Genomic DNA, 21,633 nt, shown 5'->3' on the forward strand with positions numbered 1-21,633 from the left:
AAACTATGCACAAACAATTATAAAACTACATTGCTTTCAAAATAACAAATTTTCATGATTTACAGTACCTGTTTATGTAGACCTAATTTATCTATTTCTGACAGGACCCATCCTATACTTCCATCTCCACCACATATTAAAATACGAAATGAATCAAACTTCTGAAACAATCTTAGCCTAAAAAATAATAATGAAGCAACATCGTTCAAATATTGAATTCAGATATCCAAATAATTCCCGTTCTAACCTACAGGTCAAACTGTATTAATAAGTTTGGATCATTCGGTCAATTATGTTACATTAACTGAATATCCACCTGGTCTGACGTTTTGTCTTTGACAGTCAACACAAGACTCAAACCCAAAATAAATTGTTGTTGAATCTGAGTGGGATCATTCTTTATTTTGTTCATGAAACTATGTATATAATATAATGGTCTCACCCGGGATATGGTCCACCATTCATGAGATCAAAAACCTGAGCTGGATTCAATAACTGTTTAAACCGCCTTAAAAATTTTACACCCTGAAATTCAAAATATGAATCTTAATAAAAGGTTTGAAAATAAATTAAAAGAAACAACACAGCCTATTTTTAATTAACCACATACATTTACAGTTTACTGCCTTTGTACTTTCGTATATAAGAAATACTAAAATAAATCACATTTTAGTGAAATGAAATGAAATGAAATGGGGTTTATGGTCCTACTGTTCTGCTCCTATACTGGGCTAATGAAGACGGGCATACGCCATACAGTGTGCTATGAGGGAAATTTTGCCCAGGCAGCGGCACTATCGCCTACTCTTATATCGAATTCCAACTGCCAGGGGAGCTTTTACGTGCATTCCAATATATACACGGGACCTCGGTTTTTTGTGTCATCCGAAGGACTACACAGCTGTCCTTGTCAGGCCCTCCGTCCTGCATCACTGACAAGGGGGAACCACACTGGAAAATCTGGATGAACTTTCTCGGCCAATGCAGGGATCGAACACCCGACCTCCAGGCTAGCAAGCCAGCTAGTTACTATACTTGTAACGTTAAACTGTGTGTTTAACGTTACAATTGATACAGTCTAAGACTACTTACACAAGTTCAAATAGGTTCAAACGCATAATAGAATAAGTAATTCTATGACAAATAGTGACTGGACCACTAAAATAGTTACCGAACAGTTTTTCTTTGTGGTTATGCGTTCTACATTTGCATAGCGATGTTTCTTGTAATGACGTATTACGCAAGCCGCCATGACACCGGCCAGTTGAAATTTCGTGTAGCAGTTGGGTTTCATCAAATCATATAATTATGCGGTAAGGCTTCACCTTTATTTCAATAGGAATTGATTTATTATATGTTAAGCTATGTGCAGTACTGTTTTAGGTCAGTTTATGTGTAAATTAAGGGAGCTATAGGCCAGTAAATTTTTTGTAGTCATTTGACTTAAAAACATGCGCAAAGGAACTCTGTAGGACGAGCCACTACTGTGGCTGCAGTAAGGCGGAAGACATCAGTAGTGGAACCATTTCTAGCGAGCCAGCGCCTTACCCACTTAGCCACGTGATCCCCCACATTTTAGTAAATCAAACAATTTGAACCAGAAAAGTCAGTCCTTTGAAGAATAATTAACAAAAGATTAATTTACTCAATTCTCTTTAATACCCTACCTGATTATCACCGCTCTTTGTATTAACATAAACTAACAAGGGACTGGTTCTTGGAGGTCGTGAGGCTTCCCAATAGCCATCTGAATCGATGTTATTAATAGCAGTAGGAGGTAGAATAGAAACGCGACATTGACCCAATGGACATCGTTTGGGAAAATTATCTTTACATGAGGTATGTACCTGAAAAATACCCACAAACAACATTTCTCATCTGAATTCTTTTGTTAGGAATAGTATATTATATCATATAAGCATATCATAAATAAGTTTATTCTTGATTTTTCATGCAGAAACAAAATATTCTTTTATTTACAAGCTTCATTTCAAAAATTGTCTGTTTAGTTTTGTAAATTATGTATTTTATCAACTTTTTAAAGAGTCAGGTTATACTGTTAAATAATAATGAGCATCAGGGTAAATTTACCATGGCTCGACACCAGAGACAGCGTAAATCTTGCAGACGCAAAACACTTCCACATGTTTTATCACAGACTAGACATTTGGCGCTAACAGGTAAGTTTCCTTCTAACCATTGATGAGGCATTGAGATCTGGAAAAAAAATTATCATATTTCATACGAGATATTTCTAGGACAATGTCGGAATTGACAGGGTCCATTCTAGAGGAATAAACCGGTAAATTATAAGAGATATTCTGAGTGATTCTGTTAGTAAAGCAAGTTGTATGTAACTGAATAAAGTGGCAATCATAAAGTGGCAAAATAATGAACTCAAATATCTTCCATATAAACATATAATTATATCTGAATGTTGGCATTTAGGATCTGTACAAAGCATTTCAACTCATTCATCATTGAAGACCACGCCTGCTACAGGGGAACAAAAGATGGAAGATAATTACATAGTGTATATTCACTGCATTTCATGGTTTGAGCATGCATTCGTGGATGGAGATTTGCGGATTATTAATATACGGTATTATAACTGGCAAGTCAGGTTCAAAGAGTTAAGGTATACATGTCCCTACTCTTCATTACAAACCATATTTAAGCTCTTAATGGTCATCATTTTGACACAGGCAATAAAGATAAAGGCTAATTATATTGTGACATTGGTGAAGTATGAAACTGTGAAGGATGTTCACATCCTTATTTGTGTCATGAGATAAATGTATTGCATCATTACCATCCACATGTTTTACTTTTTTTAATCAATGAATAATCTCATATATAATAGTGCGTTATAAATATAACCATGCGATAAAGTAAGTAACTGATTAATTTAAAGATAGCCACTTCATGATTAAATCATACAACCTCTAGGCACTGATTAATTTTGATAGAAAATACGCAGATCCAAACTGGGTTGGATGATAGATATAAAATATGAATAATCATGGATGAAAGTTTAAGCTGTATCATTGTTGTAAAAATATCATCAATATCCAAATCATTACAACATAAAAATTCATAAAAATCGCATATCACATAAACATGTTTTATTTAATCTACCAAATATTTTTGTTTTAAAACATTCAATTATACAACTTTCAAAAAGTTTGGGAATATGTACTTACTCCATCTTCATCTTCAATTATATCTTTTCCTATCGATGCTAGTGACGTCCATTTACAATTTACAGGTGCTCGAACAGCACATCGTTTATGTGCTTTATATTTACAAACTGAAAAAAAATGTGTGATGTAGAAAATTGTACACAAATGCCTCAAAGAGTATAATGTATTTTGAGTATTATTAGATACCTTATCATTTTTATGTAGCATGTATGTCTGCACAAAAAAAAAGTATTGAAAAGACATCGAACACATAGATGAGATTCAGGCCATCATGTAAGGTAATATTTAGTCATATCTCAGGTTTGAACAGGAAAATAAACAATATATTTTATTATGCATAGAAATTTGAGACTAAATTATTCTTAAAGTCAACAGAAACTTATAAATGTATGTTGTATTAAAGTGTAATATATTTCTTGTTTACTGTAACACCCAGACCTAAACATCACCACAAAATAACATGTATCAAATAGCTCATAAATGCCTTCTATATAACAATCATATCTGACTTAAATGTAACTACAGCCTTACATTTGGGTGAACTTCTTGGAATGAACATTGCTTGTCCTGAAAGTCAAAATATCCCTTCTGAATTCAGAAATGACAAAAATTAATGTGCTTTATGTTTTTCTCCATTCTCCTGCCAATGGAAGAAATTACAAAAAGATTTTCTCTCCACAAATTCATCAGATTTAATCTGAAGCCAGCAATTCTATGCAAACAAATTGATGAAGACAGTACTGATTGGATTTTTTTATAGAAAGAACACATTGATGCCTAACTAAAGCCATACCATACATTATGATTTTATTTAGGAGTCGGTGGTGGGTTTATATAGTTAAAAATGTGATGCATCCTATTAAGAATGTCAGTGGCAGTCACATTAATTATTTGAGAAGTGCATGTGTTGTTCTTGTATATATATAATAATGTATGTGTGCTTTTACTCTACTAAAGAATAAAAAAATCTGACATTGACATACGGTGGGGCGGGGGTGTAGTTTTGAAGGACATGTAGAATGAGATTTACGAGTATAGTGACACAAATACCACCAGATATCATTTGAAGTGAGAGGTTGTCATTAACACTGGTTTAATGCCAAATATGCAAGTGTTACATGTGTCTTATGTTTAAAACTTCCGAGCTATTTTGGGTATTATCATAAAAGAAATGTGACACCATTTTTAGGTGGATTTTCTACAGTAACACGAAAAGAGTAAAATATGATATGTCTTTGATGTAGTTCAAATCCTTAGTCTCAAGAGTTATTCACTCAATTTCATTTTTTCTTCTATTTTGGCATGTCAACTGAATATTCTTATAATTAGCATATGAAAAGGCGATTTTACCCACATATAACTTCTATTGATTCTGCAATGGTTTATGTGTTTTTAGAATCTTATAAATACAATATAGTTCAATACAGGACAGTTTGGGTTTCTATAGTCAGATGTACATTGAGGTCAAGAACTTTCAAGGGCCACGCCTGCTCTTCAACAAACCCTATTAACCATCATAAACACATTTTACATCTAAACCGGATCAGTTTGAGGAAACTTGACAAATATCTGATCTACACTGCAAATTAAATTCCTTGTGCTTAAAGATACATTATGTAAGATTTAGACAAAGAGCTGACCATTCTTGCTGTAAGTTCAAAAAATGAATATATTGAAAATTTTATTCAAATCATTTTTTTCTGAGCAAAGTTATGGCTGTTTGAAGATAAAGCGTAGATCGTTTAGAATCATAGCAACGGTTATTGACAACAGAGACTTAGTCTCAATTATCCATTTTATTGTTTTTAAATCTCGTAGATGTTTAAATTTAAATCTTGGCCATCCGATGGCCTAGAGAGTTGATTATAGGCTTGTCATGTGAATAAATGTCAAAATAATCATTTATATAACATTTGAAGCCAAAATAAAGACCCAAGACATGCAGATTTTGATCTTACTTCAATACCATGAATTTAAAATTATAACTGTGTGTAACAGATTACAATACATACCTTCACAAGATAAACCGTGAGACGTGACACCAGACAGGGCTTCTTTACAAACGTTACAATAGGTTGGGCGGGCATGGGAACAGGCATACCAGTTATGGAGTCCTGACATAATCTCGCTGTGTCCAGCACTAGCCTAAAAATAGATAAAATTACACTTATTTACATGGTCAATTCATATATATAGCTAAATATAAAATAACATCTGACACACAAAATAATCATCCAACTACATAACATATTCTTGTAGCATACCATTTTTCGAAACTAAAATATATACCACCACAACAAATTTATTACTAATAAATACTAAGCACAAAATACCACAATTTAAGAGCAATTGGTCATGTTATTGAGGAGTGAAAATGAAATATGAAGGGCAGTGGAAAATGTACATATTAGTGATATTACACATATTTTGAAAAAGTGACAATTTTTTTAAACTTTGTGTTATGCATGGCTAGGCTTTGATTGAACACAATATATAATAACAAGTAAGCAGGAATTGTTCCTGATTTGTGCAATCTTTTGTTAATATCAAATTAATTTAGAATACATTATATTTTTTTATTTCAATAGTGACAAAATCTTTCCTTATCTATAGAATGTTTTACACATACGATGACTCAACATATGAAATGGGAATAATGTGAAATATTGAAAATATTTTTGACACTTTTCAATTTTAAAAATAAAGTTTTAGTAATCAACAACATGCAGATTCGGTTTCCAGTGAATGGTGTCATCTCACTCAATTAACATATATTTCATTTAATGAAGAACTGACTTTGTTTGATCCCCAGAGCCTAAGTACTATTCAGTTGGATGTAACAATATAATATGGTTCCAGGTATAGAATTTCATTCAAAAAAACCCAAGCAATATTCCTCATGTTGATGAGGCAAATTCCAGGGATTTTATTTTATTCAGCTTACATTTTTTGTGTTAAAATTTAAATGTATTTGTTATACCTTATAAATAATAACCGACTTTCTTTTTTATTACTGTGTAATTATCAATTTGGGAAAAAATATTTGCATATCATGACAATAAAGATATAAAGAAGCCATTTTGTTACTATAAATAAACTGTTTATATTGACAACATAAGGTAATTACATTAACCCACTTGAAGATGTCCGAATTTGTTTGTCATTGACAATTATAGTGAAAGAATGCTGAGTTGAATAGGGTAATCGGAGATAAGAATTTTAATGGCAACAAATAGATCAGAATTGGGCTGACAATAATCCTAGAATCGTGAAAACTTGTACAGATCTACATTTAACTGACATATTTACATTTCGAAAAGAAGGAATTAAACTTTCTATCAATTGGTCATATTTAGGAACTTTGTGTTCAAGAAGAAATCTTTTACTGATCAGCAATTACTGCCAGTGAAAATCAGGCTTTAAGTTAACACTCAGTTGTTTTGTTTTTTTAAGATTATATATACAGTTTGGTTTGTCTCTTGTTGTTTTTCATCCCATCAAATTATACTATGCATCTTTTACCCACCCCAAGGCAAAAATAAAATCCCCAAACTAAAGGTTTTAGTTTCTGTCATCCAGATAATTGCTGTCTTCACTTCCTATGACAAATGACAACGTGGATCTTCTATTGGGTGTTTACATATTCCCAGCATTTGTTATGCCACGGAAAACCAAAATGTCCATCGTTTATAACTTATAAGTATTTATTTCCCCCAATTTTGTAGTCATACCCTTCTTCACTCTCTGTGGGCCATTTGAAGTAGGATCAAAAATATGATATCTTCAAGCGGAGTCTATCCATGCCCAGAGTTTCTCAGTCCATGATGGATCAAATTAGAAGTCAATTTATCAAACATTAAAATATATATTCTGAAATTTCAGTTGTAGTAGTCCGTTATTAAACTTCCTTGTTTGAGCTATGATTAAGGTCAATTTAGCTCTAACATCCTAATTCAAGCCCTCATATCTCACCTGTGTTATTTCTGTCAAATTGGCCGTAGATGTAGAAATTTCAGCCGATAATTCATACTCATCTTCCGAGTATGAAAACAAGCGCTTCAAACACGAACACATGGATGTGGTTAATAGTAGTAACTACTGAGTGTACACTATCAAATCACTTGATGACCAAAAATAATCAACTCGCACTATCTCTAAATATATGTCTAGCTTATTTACATACACAGATATACATCCTTCAATTTATCTATGTTACATGTCATGACACACCTTAAATCATATCCAGTATTAAAGTAAGGAGTCCTTATCATTAGACATTAGTCTTACACACACTGATTGATTTTAACAGATTTTTTTGGCTCTCTGTACATTTAACTGACATGGCAAATTACACATCAATCATCCTCATCATCATCAACATGAAAAAATGATTAAAACACATTCTTAATCTAGCCTTCATTAAAACCTATCTCTAGTTTGTCATGTTATCCATACACTGATTATCGAGAAAGAAAATCACAAGATACATGTAATATCTAACCCTGTTGTGAATATTGATAAAACTTTCGACATCCTGATAAAAGGTTTAAATCTTGGGTGATATCTAATCCCCAATCCACTTTCTAATAATACACTATACTCTCAATGAGATAAAAATGTATTAAAATTCACACTCTTAGATTCAATGTTTTCAAGAAACAAAATGTCAGTCAGACCAAAGTCCTCAGTAAAGGAAGACTTTACTTAAGACATGATCCGCGTATTGACTGTCTAACCATGTAAAGCATAATAAACATACGGTATATTTAATATTACCCTGTATGTAATAAAACTATATGTATACCAGGAAGGTAATGTCACTATAGTCTATTTATCCAGTTCTATTAGCAACGCTGTTACCAAGTTGTATAGAAAAGGATACTTAAAAGGGATATTGAATATATATGTTTATCATATGTTTTATAAATAGTCACTTAATAGACTTTGATTCATCCATATCAGGAGCTTAAAGGGACAGGCAGCAGAGTTAAAGAATTAAATTCAGAAAAATACTTGTATCATCAAAACGACAATGAAAAATATAACTCAACCTAGGTTATTACGGCAGATCTATACCATCAGGTTTTCATTTTTCCAGAACACTATTAGCCAAGAAAATACAAGACATTTTATCAGCCTTGCTTGAAGCAGAAAGAAATGGACATACTTTTAAACTAAATTATTTTATAAATTATCGCAGAAGAGGTTGTATAAAAATACAGTAATATCATATAAATTCCCTTTAATAATTGGTAAACTTTCCATCCCTGATTTTGTCATTAACATCTAAAATACTGTAATCAGCCATAACTTTATCAAATACATCATCTATACATATCAAATAGGATATTGATAATGCAGTACACTAGAACTACCAATACATCAGTAGGAACATCACTCTGGCAATCTCTGTTTATACATGAAGTTATTTTCCTACTCATTTTTATTAATATCTTCCTTACCGCAGGGCTCAAAATGTTTGTCTGCCTACTTGTCACCATCAGGCAGAGATTTACATCCGACAGATAGTGAGTAAAACTACCTGTCTGCTTGTGACATGTGGACTAATTTTAATAAGCCAACAGTGAGGCTGATGTCATCTGCCGAAATCCCAAAATAAATAGATGACACATATTCATTAATCTCACCTAAAATTTTTTTTTAAAAGTATCATGTAATCAAACAGATTATCACCTATACACTAAGTTTCATCACTCTCTATAGGGTCCACAAGCTAAAAACGCAATTATTTGTACAATCAGGGGACATAATCCATGAAGTTACTGTCCGATACATGCCAATATCGAAAGGAACCGAGATCTTAGGGAGATAAACCCATTTTTTAAGTTTAGTTGAAATCGGATAAAAATTGTGACCTGTAGAGTGTCCACAAACAATTGTGTCCGGACGGACAGGGGCGACGACAATATACGTCCACATGAAAATGTGGGCGTATAATAAAACTGTTTTATATTACAATATTCATATGGATCAAAATAAGGACCAACACCATTTTAGCATGTTTGTCCACATGTATGGATAATGTATTATGTGGAAAATTTGGAGTGACATGTTAGTTGCTGAAGTGTCAAGTACGAAAAAAGCTACCTGTCGCCAGCGGAGCTTTTTTTTAACATTTCGAGGTCTGTGTTCAAAAACTAGTTCACTAAGCAATATAGTTCAACCCTATTTACAGACGAATGAGTAAGTAATTACAATACATAAGGTCAGTCATCACAACATTATTATCATGAAATTTTGGGGTCAGGGTAATATATTTAATTTGAACTAGAGATGGGCCAACATGTTTGTTATCAGAAAAATACTGATACCGATAATTTCTATACTAATTATGTTAATAGATATTTAGACATATTATAGGTGTTTTAACATTCTTTAATCATTACCTGTAATATACTTTAAATGTCAGAACCAAACGCTGGTCATCATTTTGAAGTCTTACAATATGTTTCACAACAGATTTACACACATAGGCAATGTTACTGAGTGTGACATATTGTAAATTCTACTTTTTTGCTTGAATCCTTTTCATTGACTTTCAAATCATATAGATCCCACCATTCTGCGATGTGATGGCAGCTTTGAATCACCAAAATTATCGTAATAGATTTTGATGCATTATCTTTTGAAGCAGTTACCAGTATGTCAATATTTCACATCATTTGAATTAAATGAAAAATTAAATTAAATTCCTATTCATGGCAGCTATTTTTCCGTTCAGTTGATAAATTTCTGATCGGGAAAATATACTTCTGGATATCAGTCAGACTCTGAACATCGGTAAAAACGGACATCAGCAAATACAGTGGACTCTGTCAAATCCGACATCGTACGGGATCGTTACAATATGTTGGATTACGCAGAGTGTCGGCAAGTATTATTGGGCGAATGTTTTTATTTTATTTAGCATGCATATGCATTTTGAATAGGTAAAGTCTGCCAGTAATTTATCTTCTTCGTTGTTTCTGTCTTCAGTTGATTGCACACTTGTCTTTGCTGTCACATGTTCATTGATAACCTGTCGTTCTATGTCCAGGTCGTCGTCACACTCGGAATTCCATTGTCAAAACTGATAAAATCATCTTCAGTTGCATTTGTTTTGGACACCATGGACTCCATGAGTGTAGCAAGTAATAAGGAAATAAATCGGGACATGAAAATGATGTCGGATTTCACAGAATGTTGTATTATTCAGATGTCGTATGTGACAGAGTCCACTGTATTGATATGTGCCGATAACACAATTATTGGTTGATACCGATTTAATCGTTAATAGGCTCATCTCTGATTTGAACAATCCACTTATTCATTCAAATGTGTTTTTTTAATTATTGACCTATTATTCAAGGTCAATTTTGACTAGATTTTTTTAACACAATCTAATCCCAGATGACTGTGGTTCAGAAAGAATGCATGTACTTCCACACCATTCTCTCCAGAACTTTGGCCTACATGTATGTTTTAGATATAATTCTACAGTACCAGAATCCAGAATATTTTCCATCAACTTCCTGTAAACAATTTTTTATGTAGTTATGTAATTAATCTACTCCAAAGGCAATGAGGTCAAGCCATTCTATTCCAACATTTTCTCCTTTTTCATATCAAATTCAACTTCTTTCCATATTTTATATTTATACATTTTGAATAATCATTCCAACAGTGAGTCCTGAAACCTATCTAGTAACAATCAAACTTAAAGCAGACATTTTTTAAATAAGCTGAAAAGCTTTTTATTACAACTGTAAATATTAATTAATGACTACTAAAAATATTATTAATATTTATTTAATGCTTTTTTGATAAATATCAAGAATATTACCAGGACAACAAGACTTAAAGCTACAGCTTTTAAATTAAACAATCAACGTGCACATTTTTCCAATTCTATATCTGCATCAAAGCCTAGAACACACTACAAACTACTAATAGCAGTAATCTCTCAAAAATCAGTTATCTATCAATTTTGTTTTAAAAACTTGCCAACTGTAAAGCAAATTATTAAAATGATGATTTTTGTTTCATTTATTTTTCTTTGAAAATTTCCAACTTTGGAGAATTTAGTGAAAGCTACAGATTCAACTATCAAACAAATTCCAACAAACATATGATTATTGTACTAAATATCTACTTGACAGGACACATCAAATGTTCGAGGCAATTGGTGTCCGTGATTCAATCCTGAGGTTGGCCAAGAAAGTTCCCCAGAATTTTCAAGCATGGTTTCCCTTTGTCAATGGTGCAGGACGACGGACCTGGCAAGGGACAGAGTTTAGACATTTGGATGGGATGAAAAAAACGATTGGATGGGCAAGGTAGAATTTAATGACGATTTGACTGAAAACTTTGAGACAGTTTTGAAGTACCAGTATTATGCAAAAGCTAAGGTCTTTCTTTATGCCTTAAATGTTATATAAATTATTAATTTAGACATTAATTAACTTACCAAGACTATAATTTAGTCATGGTACTGATGTATTGAAACCTATAATCCAAGTTCCATTAGAATCAAAGTTATCTTGTTCCAAAGTCTAAATCGTGTTCCCACATCTAAACCAATCAAATTGAAATCTGTATTTGGCCTATGCAGAAAACACTCATCATCAAACTTAGTTAAGGTATTGATGTAAAGAATCTATACATAGGGGTTTCAGGTCAAAGTTTCAAATGACAGGAAAAAAAATTTTTCTAAATATTTTGTGAAAATATACATAAAATGCTACCCAAATTTTTTTTATTTCATCAAAATATTCTAATTAGATCCAAAGGTCAAAGTTTCAAATGACAGGAAAAAAATTTTTTCTAAATATTTTGTGAAAATATACATAAAATGCTACCCAAATTTTTTTTATTTCATCAAAATATTCTAATTAGATCCAAAGTTATGGAATTTTAAAGTCCGAGATCAACGTCAATAATGTAATCAAAATGCTCTATACCAGTCAATGCGTGGCATGGCACCAAAATAAATGCTTTTCAGTCATATCTGAGTGACGTCATAAGCAGTTTTTTCCCTTCAGAATCGCTAGTACCAATTTTAAAACTGAAATCTGCACGTTATAGTCAGCTAAGATTTGTTAAAATCGTAATAAATTGAATATGTTAAATATTTATAATCTGGATGATACCACAAAAAAAGTAGGCTATATTTAGTCGAAATTTAGCAAATTTCAGTCAGAAAAACACATAAATCACGTTTTCTACAGCTGTAATTGTCAGATCTAGGAATATCACGCACCATAACAATCACAAAAATGTTATCTACCGTTTGATTGGTTCTATATGAAAATCTCCCGGAAACTAACGTGCGGATTCACCAATGAAGTGAGCCGTGTGAGGTCAGAGCGGTATTTTCCCGCGAGCGTCTCCTGTAAATAAATGGTAATTTCGCTTGCATTTCGATAGTTTTTGAGCCCGAATCTTTGCAGATATTGAAATTGATATTAAACTATTACAATGCAATTGCTAGTTATACATTTACATAAAATAGTAATTCAGAATTGTAGATTGAAGTGGGCTATACTTCAGCCGCTGGCTGTCTGATTTCACGCTAAAGTCACGTGACCTGAAACCCCTACTATACATCAAGTTTCATCACTCTCACCTATAATGTCAGTATTGTTTCTATTCATTCAAAATAATATACCAGTATTTATAATATCCTACTTTAATGGCTAATTTTAAGTAGCTTGGGCCGTCCATCAAAATATTAGGGTACCCGTTTATGTAAATTACATTTGAATTTTCTTTCTTTATAATCAAGTTACAGTTTACCACTGCATGAATCTTTAGGCTGCTAAAGCTGATTAAATTAATCTATCGCATAAAAAATAAAAAAAAGTCAAATGGTACACAAATAAGTCATTATAGTTGCCTAACTATTGGGAAATGATCAATTGATAATCCCAGAAGGCTAATGATTCTATAATGAGAGATGCTTCTAAAAATATATGATTAATAGGTATATTACAGGTTTGATTAAAAATTTTGTCTCTTCCCAAAAATAACTGAAAAACATTGTCATGCTAAAGGTGTGCAAAAGTGGGAGGCCGTAGGCGTCCCACTTAAAGGAGCTAAATCGCTAATATTTGGGACCTAGAAATTGACACAATGTACTAATGTACTATGAATGTATATGAACTGATTTACATTCAATCGTTTCTGTTTTTGCTATAATTTCTAATCAGTTATGTTCGGTGAAATACGCCAGAAGTCTCAATGGAATGACAATCTCTAGCGTCTGGTTATTCCAGTCTACACCGATAGTATTTATTGTGCATGTTCTCCAGAAAAGAATATGGCATCACCTTTTGACATGACTTGTGGAATATGTCTAGCCATGTTTTTTGAGTCCCTTGTTACAAATGGCGATGAAACGCATTATGGTACACAATTTGTGTACAGTACCAATGTCTTTTTTGTCTTGAATATTGGATATCAGAAGCCCATCTTTTCCCGGTAAGATCAAACCATCAATGTTGATTTAAATTGACAAATAATTTGTATTTTCAATGTCGAAGACTTTGGATGATACAGAGTTAAGAGACTTAGCTACATTCAATGTCGAAGACTTTGGATGATGTTGAGTTAGAGACTTAGCTACTTTAAGTACGGGAGTCAGGGTCATGGCAGAATAGTGCCCTTTACTGAAAACCCATTTACGCTAAATAGGAAATATTTTTTTATCTAGATATACTTTAAATTCCTTTATTTACTTCTTTAATACTGCAGGAGGAAAAAAGATAGTATTTTGAGCTAATTAACCCACACCAATCTTATCCCTATCAGTGAATGTAGTGGCCTAGCGAATATTCACTGCTGATCAGTGTGAGTCGAGAAATGGGACATTTCATCTTGTAGTATTTATTCGTAGACCGATTCGTATTACAGGTTTCATTTCCAAAGGTTTCAAATATAATTTTAATATCTCCAGGTGGCTTGGACGACAGGATTATAAGATTTGATATTAGTTTAAAAATAAAATCAGACTGAAAATGTCAATATCTCGTTCCTAACACGTGTGACATGATTATTATTAATACTACAAATCGACCCACACAGACCCGGCTTGACATGAAACCACGCTACAGGACATTTTCATTGGACAATTATCACTGTATTCTCAATATTGCAGGTCTGATTGTTTAATCATCAGAATGGTAATAATGGACAATAATGACAGTAATAATGAAGTAATCTGTGTTTACTTTTAACATCGGGTTTTTAATCAACTTACGACTCTTCTCCCACTTGAGGCTTGGCCGACATGTATTCCAACCCCCTCCCCCCAATTCTTATTGCAAATTCAGACGAATCACGAGAATGACCCAATGACAACTGTATAGCGGAAATCCGTTATAAAAAGGGAAAAAAATTGTGATTGATATACAAAATATACACACCCACCAGTATCTAAGTCTTCAAGAACTAAAACCGTACATAAACATCATAATGAGATCATATAATCAAAGGGGAACTATCCTCATTTAAAGGCTCAATACCGCTCTTGTTGTAACTGAATAATGTGTCCCAATCTTTATTCTGGTCAACAAATTGTACTATTTTACAATATTTCAATTAATTGATGATACAAATTTCATCTTAACACACCTTATTTAAAAATTTTGAAAAATTCAACACAATGTTTTGAAACTTCTAACATAAACCTTTTCAAATGAAACCTCGATTTAAAAATATTTTCGAACCCTCTGGACAAGTAAAATAGAATGTAATGGATAATTTACACAACAGGTAGGACACTTAAACATCTAGTTCTTAGATAGAGATATTATTTTTTTTCTGGAGCTTTCAAGCCAGCAAGAGTGTTATTGTCCCTTTAAAAGCGATTTTAAAATGTAGGGAATAATAATTCATAGATTTGCTGAAAATGTTTGGAATTGATTTATATTGTTTTATTTTTTGTCATTTTATCACTACCATCTGAACACAAAAAATCACATTATTAAGAGATTTGTTAACAGAGTAAGAGCTGAATTCTTTGGAATTGTACTTCAAACAGTTTTGATCATACAGCCATTATTCATTAACATTTTTATTACTGCTATTTTTCTAGTTTTTGTCTAGACCTTTTAGTTATATCTATTTATTATTCATTTAGTAAAAGACAGAGTGAATATATCTCTGATCAGTGTGTCTATACAGATAGCTTAAAACTTTCAAAACAACAATCTGCTCTCAAAACACTATAACTCTAGGCATAATTTTATCAAATTAAATATCTATTTCAAAAATCTAATTCTATCTGTGGATCTACTTTGGCATCTATAACAATGTTTCAATATTAAAGGTAATTTTATCATTCAAATAAATAATTTGCAATCCACTAAAAAAATTAAGAGGCGACATGACAGAATTTAAAACGCAAAGGCAAAATATAACTTTAATTTGATTCAATTACCACCTGTCTTCAACAAAAATTCCTCCACTTCTTTTATTTATAGACGTTACAGTTGTGATGACATGTAGATTGAGTCTCTACTGTTGTCATGACATACATACCACTATACTAGCAGTCTATAGATAGATTGCAATCTGCTACATGTACATATTGCCACCTACACATCACTTTAAAACCAAAACAAGTCTTCAACAAAAATTCCTCCACTTCTTTTATTTATAGACGTTACAGTTGTGATGACATGTAGATTGAGTCTCTACTGTTGTCATGACATACATACCACTATACTAGCAGTCTATAGATAGATTGCAATCTGCTACATGTACATATTGCCACCTACACATCACTTTAAAACCAAAACAAGTCTTTTATCATGTCGGTGGTGTTTGTATACATTAGATATGAGTTAAAATTAGAAAAGAGTTACTAATATTGCGCTCTATTTACATTCCTATTTCATCATCTGTTAAAGGGACCTGATAAGTAACTAAGGTAACCATTTGTACTGATCTAAATTCTAATCAATGGGGTACACAAATTTCCAGTTAGATGTCAAATACCTCAAAACAGAATCCTTTAGTGACATTTATCAATTGGGAATATAACAAAACTAGAACAATTATATGGGATAACCATCACTGGATTATCTCGATTAATTAAGTCAGTTATGAGATGTGTATGGGACAAAATTACTTTAATATCTTGAAAAGAAAAGTTGCCAGGCAACAAAACATACAATCACAGCTGCTAAGTCGTCTGGGCAGTCAACAAGGGTTGTCGCATATTTTTTTCTTTTGTCGGTAATAAAACATTTATAGTGCAACAGGGGTTTCATTCGCTCCTTGCGCCGGTTATATTTTGATTCAATCTGACAATTTGTTACATCAAGATAAGTTTGTAAAATGGAGTACTTCTTTAAGTATAAATGTACTGGTAGTACAGTGTTTTGCTACGTAATATAGAACAGGTAGCTGGCGAGTTTACAAACTGTACGCCCAACAATAAATAGCGTCACGATTATCCGGTACTGTAGTAAAGTTAAAGAGTACAACGTGATAATCAATAAACAGGCGGTATTCTGTCCTTTTTTCACCCACTCTACCTGAAATATTAACCATCAATTACATTTATACCCAATATAAAAAAAAGTTACGAGGCTTATCTGTTGACATAGTTTCTTTGGAAAACTGTCATTATACCGACTTATTTTCACGCACTATATATCGTGCATCAACGTGCATTGCGCGCCTGTAACCACGAAATTTAACGGAAATTCAAAGGGTAAACATTTTAAAAATGCTTCAGCTAGTAAACAAATGACTCCTTGTGCTTACCTTTATCATGATAATATTACCACACTTTTTATTATAAAATCTGTGAATTATGTTCATTTTGTCATACAAAAATAACATTTATTTCGCGCCACCAGCGCTCTCAAAACATTAACCCCCGACTCTGATACTTTACCCACCTACAGTAATATTTAATTTTCTCCGGCACACCTACCCCCCCCCCCCCAGGTTATTTCAGCGCTCTTAAAACATTAACCACCTACTCTGATACTTTACCCACCTACAGTAATATTTAATGAAACCCCTGGTACACTAAAATCTGATTAAGAGTAACACCTCATTAAGTAATTATCAGGAATCAGTAGAATTTGTTTGGCTTCTAGTTCAGCCCCGTGCTAACGTTTAGTACACAAAACATTAAATATCATGGATTTAGCTGTTCCAAATTATCAAAAATCATTGAAAATCAATATATTTGTTTGTTTCAAGACCTTAAACTCTGCGTATGAATTTAAAGTCAATCGAATGATTACCTTGGCTTGTGGAGTATCCACAAGATTTTTTGATGTAATGAAGGGCTATAACTTTGGCAGTAATTATCGTAAATCCTTGAAAATCAATAAAATTCTTCGTCTCATGACCTTAAACACAGTGTATATATTTAAAGTCAATCGGATGTTAACTTTAGCCTCAAGAGCATCCACAAGCAATTGTGAACGCCAGATGGACTGACGAACGTGGGCGACGGCAATATACAACCATATTTCAATGTGGGTGTATAAAAAATGGAAGGAAAAACTTTATTGAAGTTAATGTTGAATTTAAGCAATCTTGTTGATCCAACAAAATGGCTCAATATTTCAAGCTGATCATTTTGGACAAGATAAATCGGCCCTTATTTCGACTTTTAATTATTTAAACCACCTATAAAAGTGTATACCTTGTCAAACCTGGGACAGCTTCTTAAACACATAAGATATACTATTCAAAAAAAGTAGGGGATATTTGATTTTGGGGGCATAATACTAAAATATGCAAATGACTACGAAAAAAGTCACTATAGAACCTAACAGAAGAAACATTTCCAGTTACATGTGACGCCCAAACGCACCAATAGCTACCGCATGGAATGCAGGTGATGCTTGGGATCATCATGGGGGTCCAACCCAAGATTTGCACGACTCTGACTTTGAATGTTACAGTCATTGTGGCATTGAATTCCAGGGTGGAAACATCAGTTTAATTGTTTTAGTGACCAGAAAACAAATTTTGATATGCGTCGGCTTACCCAAAATGAAAGGTTACGTGCCCTTGGCATGCTACAGATCGGCACAACACAGGCGGTTGTGGCGCGGACGATGAATGTTTCTCATAAGCAGGCTATGGTCCAGATACCGGGATACACAATCTGTACAGGACAGACCACGCTCAGGTCGACCAAGGGCGACAACTCAAGCCCAGGATCGATTTATCCGTACCTTGGCCTTGAGAAATCATGTCATCACAGCAAATCAGATCAGCGCTCGTCTTCAAACAGACACTGGTGTGAGAGTGAGTGGCCAGACGATTCGGAATCGACTGCATAGGGGTCACCTTCGCGCCCGACGTCCTCGCGTGATCCCTTGTTTGAGAGATCATCACATTCAGGCAAGACGTCGTTGGTGTAGGGATCGTCAACACTGGGATAATCGACGCTGGAGCAATGTGATGTTTTCAGATGAGTCAAGGTTCACTGTTGATTTTTTGGACAGACGTAGGAGGGTGTGGCGGCGGCGTCGAAACGAGCGCTTCCAAGACGTTAACGTCATCAGACATGATCGATTTGGGGGTGGTTCTGTTATGGTGTGGAGAGGCATCACTGTTGCTGGAAGAACGGCTTTACATGTTGTTGCAGGGCGTGTTACAGGCCAGTTCTACCGGGACAACATCTTGGCAGTCCATGTTGTGCCGTTCGCACGACGTCATGGCCGCCGTTTCATCTTCCAGGATGACAACGCAAGATGTCACAGGGCCAGGATCGTTACAGGTTACCTCCAACAACAGAACATCACCACATTACCTTGGCCAGCACTGAGTCCCGACCTCTCCCCCATCGAGCATGTCTGGGACATGCTTGGACAGAGGTTACGTCAACGTCAACAACGTCCTGCCAATGTCCAAGAACTTGCTGCTGCGTTGCAACAGGAATGGGACAATCTGGACCAAAATGACCTTAGACATCTCATTACGAGTATGCCACGTCGGATCAATGCTTGTTTGGCAAACAGAGGAGGATTTACCCGTTACTGACTTGGTTGTGATGCTGTGGTAACTTTGCTGTTTGACCCCGGGTATCATTTTACCCTTATAATGGTCAGTCTGTGCCTTACTTAGTCTAACGATCATTTGGAATAAATCGATGAATGTGAACTTCATTTCATTTTGTCATTTGTTTCTTCGTCAGTTTCATTAGGTGACTTTAATAACACTTAAAAATCAAATATCCCCTACTTTTTTTGAATAGTATATGATTGGTTAGAAGAGTGTTTGTTCCATTCCATTTTTGCCAAGTAAAGGTTAAACATGCATAACTTTTTAAAATAGTGTCACTGAGAATCAAAGAGCCAAATTATTATCCCATGGGCACTTCTGTCCTATTTTTGTTTCTAGTGCATATCTCTGGAAGCACCCAAGACATCTTTATCAAACTATTATAGTTTTTGTGTTAATTAGAAATTTCTTGGTTGATTATCTATTGTGTTTTGGAGGAAACAAATTTCACTATCCCTTCCAAAACATGTTGATTGCCAAGTCATCTTGTTCTCTATCCAGTAGAAGTAGCTGTTTAACTATGAAGAAAATACTTTTAACCTGTTTCCTTGAAGTTTATTGATTAAAATGCTGTCACTTATATTTTTCAATATTAAAAACAAGCAGTTAATTGCCATGCAAGGTGGGCCCAAATTTTGCAAGCGATTTTTCAGGCAATCAGGGTCCATAATTCAGGAAGTTACGGTCCGATATGTGCAAGTATTTAAAGGAACCCAGATCTTCGGGATATAAACTTATATTTCAAGTTTCATCAAAATTGGATAAAAATTGTGACCTGTCTGTAGAGTGTCCACAACCAAAGTGTGAAGAGACAGATGTACGGACAGACAGGGGTGACTACAAAATACATTCACATGAAAATGTGGGAACTGGGGGCATAACAAGTCTTTGTGGAATAATTATACAATCACCACTGCTTTGATTATTGGCAATGGCTTGAGTCCTGAAAGTACAACACCCGTTCACGCAAAAGATTACCTACTTCCACAGATTTTCAGATTAACAAACATCACACTCATTATCGCCTTAAGAGTCGTCAACTAATTGGATCTTCAGGCAAAACTACAAGTTACCATAAAAAAAGGGGAGAAATCAATGCTTACCTCATAATATTCTTTGTTAGCAGCCATTTTGAGAGCACTTATCCATTCTTCCATTTCACGCCTGCTATCAGCACATAATATCAAATTACGGAATGGTGTAATAACCTGTAACCGAAGAAAAAATAATAAATTCCAGTTATACATAATTACACAATTGCAAAAATATTTCAAAATTTAAATTGATTATTATTCACCAACAAATCATAAAATTTCTTCCTGAATTATTCCAGCTATACCATAAACAGAATTGCTGGAATAAATGTATACTAAAATACATCTTCAACTCAACTGTTGAGGTGTAAAGCTAGCCCTCAAATCGGCCATCAACAGAGTAACATGGGTTGCCGGGCAACAAACCATACGCCCACAGCTGCTAAGTCACCCGGGGAGTCAACAAGGGTTGTCACATATTTTTTTTTTCTTTTGTCAGTAATGAAAATATTTACAACACACTATGAGTGACAACCCATTTGGTTTCTAGTTCTGCCCTAATCAAAAATTTAGCATACAAAACATTTAATATCAATTGCCATAATCATTGGAAATCGTTGAAATTCAATAAGCTTCTTCGCCTCATGACCTTAAAAACTGTGTCAATCAAATATTAACTTTAGCTTCCAAGGTTCTACAAGATATTTCAAAGTGATCAAGGGCCATAACTCTGGCAGTAATTATTGGAAATCGTTGAAAGTCTACAGGCTTCCTCATCTCATGACCCACTGTGTATAAATTTCAAGTCAATCGGATATGAACTGCAATCTGATTAAAATACAGATCTATATTTCGTTTCGTTTTTTTTATACTTTTGATGGCCTACACTACATGAAGATCTGACAAGTTATAGTGGGAGTTCACATTAGGGGTCAAACGTGCGGCTTTTGACCCTATGACGTCAGACATTGATTAATCAATCAGCATTGACATTTCTAGTGGTTTACCCACAGTTCCATGCATCAAAAGGCCAAGAACTCGCCGTAACAGACCGTTTCATTGGCTAATCACTCACATCACCCAGAACACATCAATGATAACAACTATTCCAGATCCTAGTGTAGTTAAGACAAGTAAAATGAAATTTTTAATTATAAAAACAAAACGAAATAGGATCTGTGTTTTAATCAGATTGATATTAACTGTAGCATCCACAAGATATTTCAAAGTGATCCAGAGTCATAACTCTGGCAGTAATTATCAGAAATTAACAAAAATCAATATACATCTTCGTCTCATGAACTTAAACACTGTGTATAAATTTAAAGTCAATTGAATATTATTATTAACCTTAG

At 33.8% G+C, this 21,633-nt stretch overlaps 1 protein-coding gene across 4 annotated transcripts in view; it reads right to left on the reverse strand.

Annotated features, from left to right (window-relative positions):
• The window catches only part of LOC126830918 (diacylglycerol kinase delta), a 130,374-nt gene that overhangs the window by 28,243 nt on the left and 80,498 nt on the right, over nucleotides 1–21,633 (reverse strand). For 3 of the 4 annotated variants that reach the window (XM_050561431.1, XM_050561422.1, XM_050561439.2), the window contains 7 exons: nucleotides 20,348–20,452; nucleotides 5,216–5,348; nucleotides 3,204–3,310; nucleotides 2,092–2,217; nucleotides 1,668–1,847; nucleotides 443–525; nucleotides 69–177 (listed from right to left, as the gene is read on the reverse strand). In XM_050561431.1, the coding sequence (XP_050417388.1) occupies nucleotides 69–177; nucleotides 443–525; nucleotides 1,668–1,847; nucleotides 2,092–2,217; nucleotides 3,204–3,310; nucleotides 5,216–5,348; nucleotides 20,348–20,452 (843 nt within the window). Of the gene's footprint in view, nucleotides 1–68; nucleotides 178–442; nucleotides 526–1,667; nucleotides 1,848–2,091; nucleotides 2,218–3,203; nucleotides 3,311–5,215; nucleotides 5,349–7,175; nucleotides 7,908–20,347; nucleotides 20,453–21,633 lie in introns of those variants that run through there. The other variant, XM_050561447.2, reaches the window with a different exon arrangement.

The sequence above is a fragment of the Patella vulgata genome, chromosome 1 (assembly GCF_932274485.2).
Source record: "Patella vulgata chromosome 1, xgPatVulg1.2, whole genome shotgun sequence".
NCBI lineage: Eukaryota > Metazoa > Mollusca > Gastropoda > Patellidae > Patella > Patella vulgata.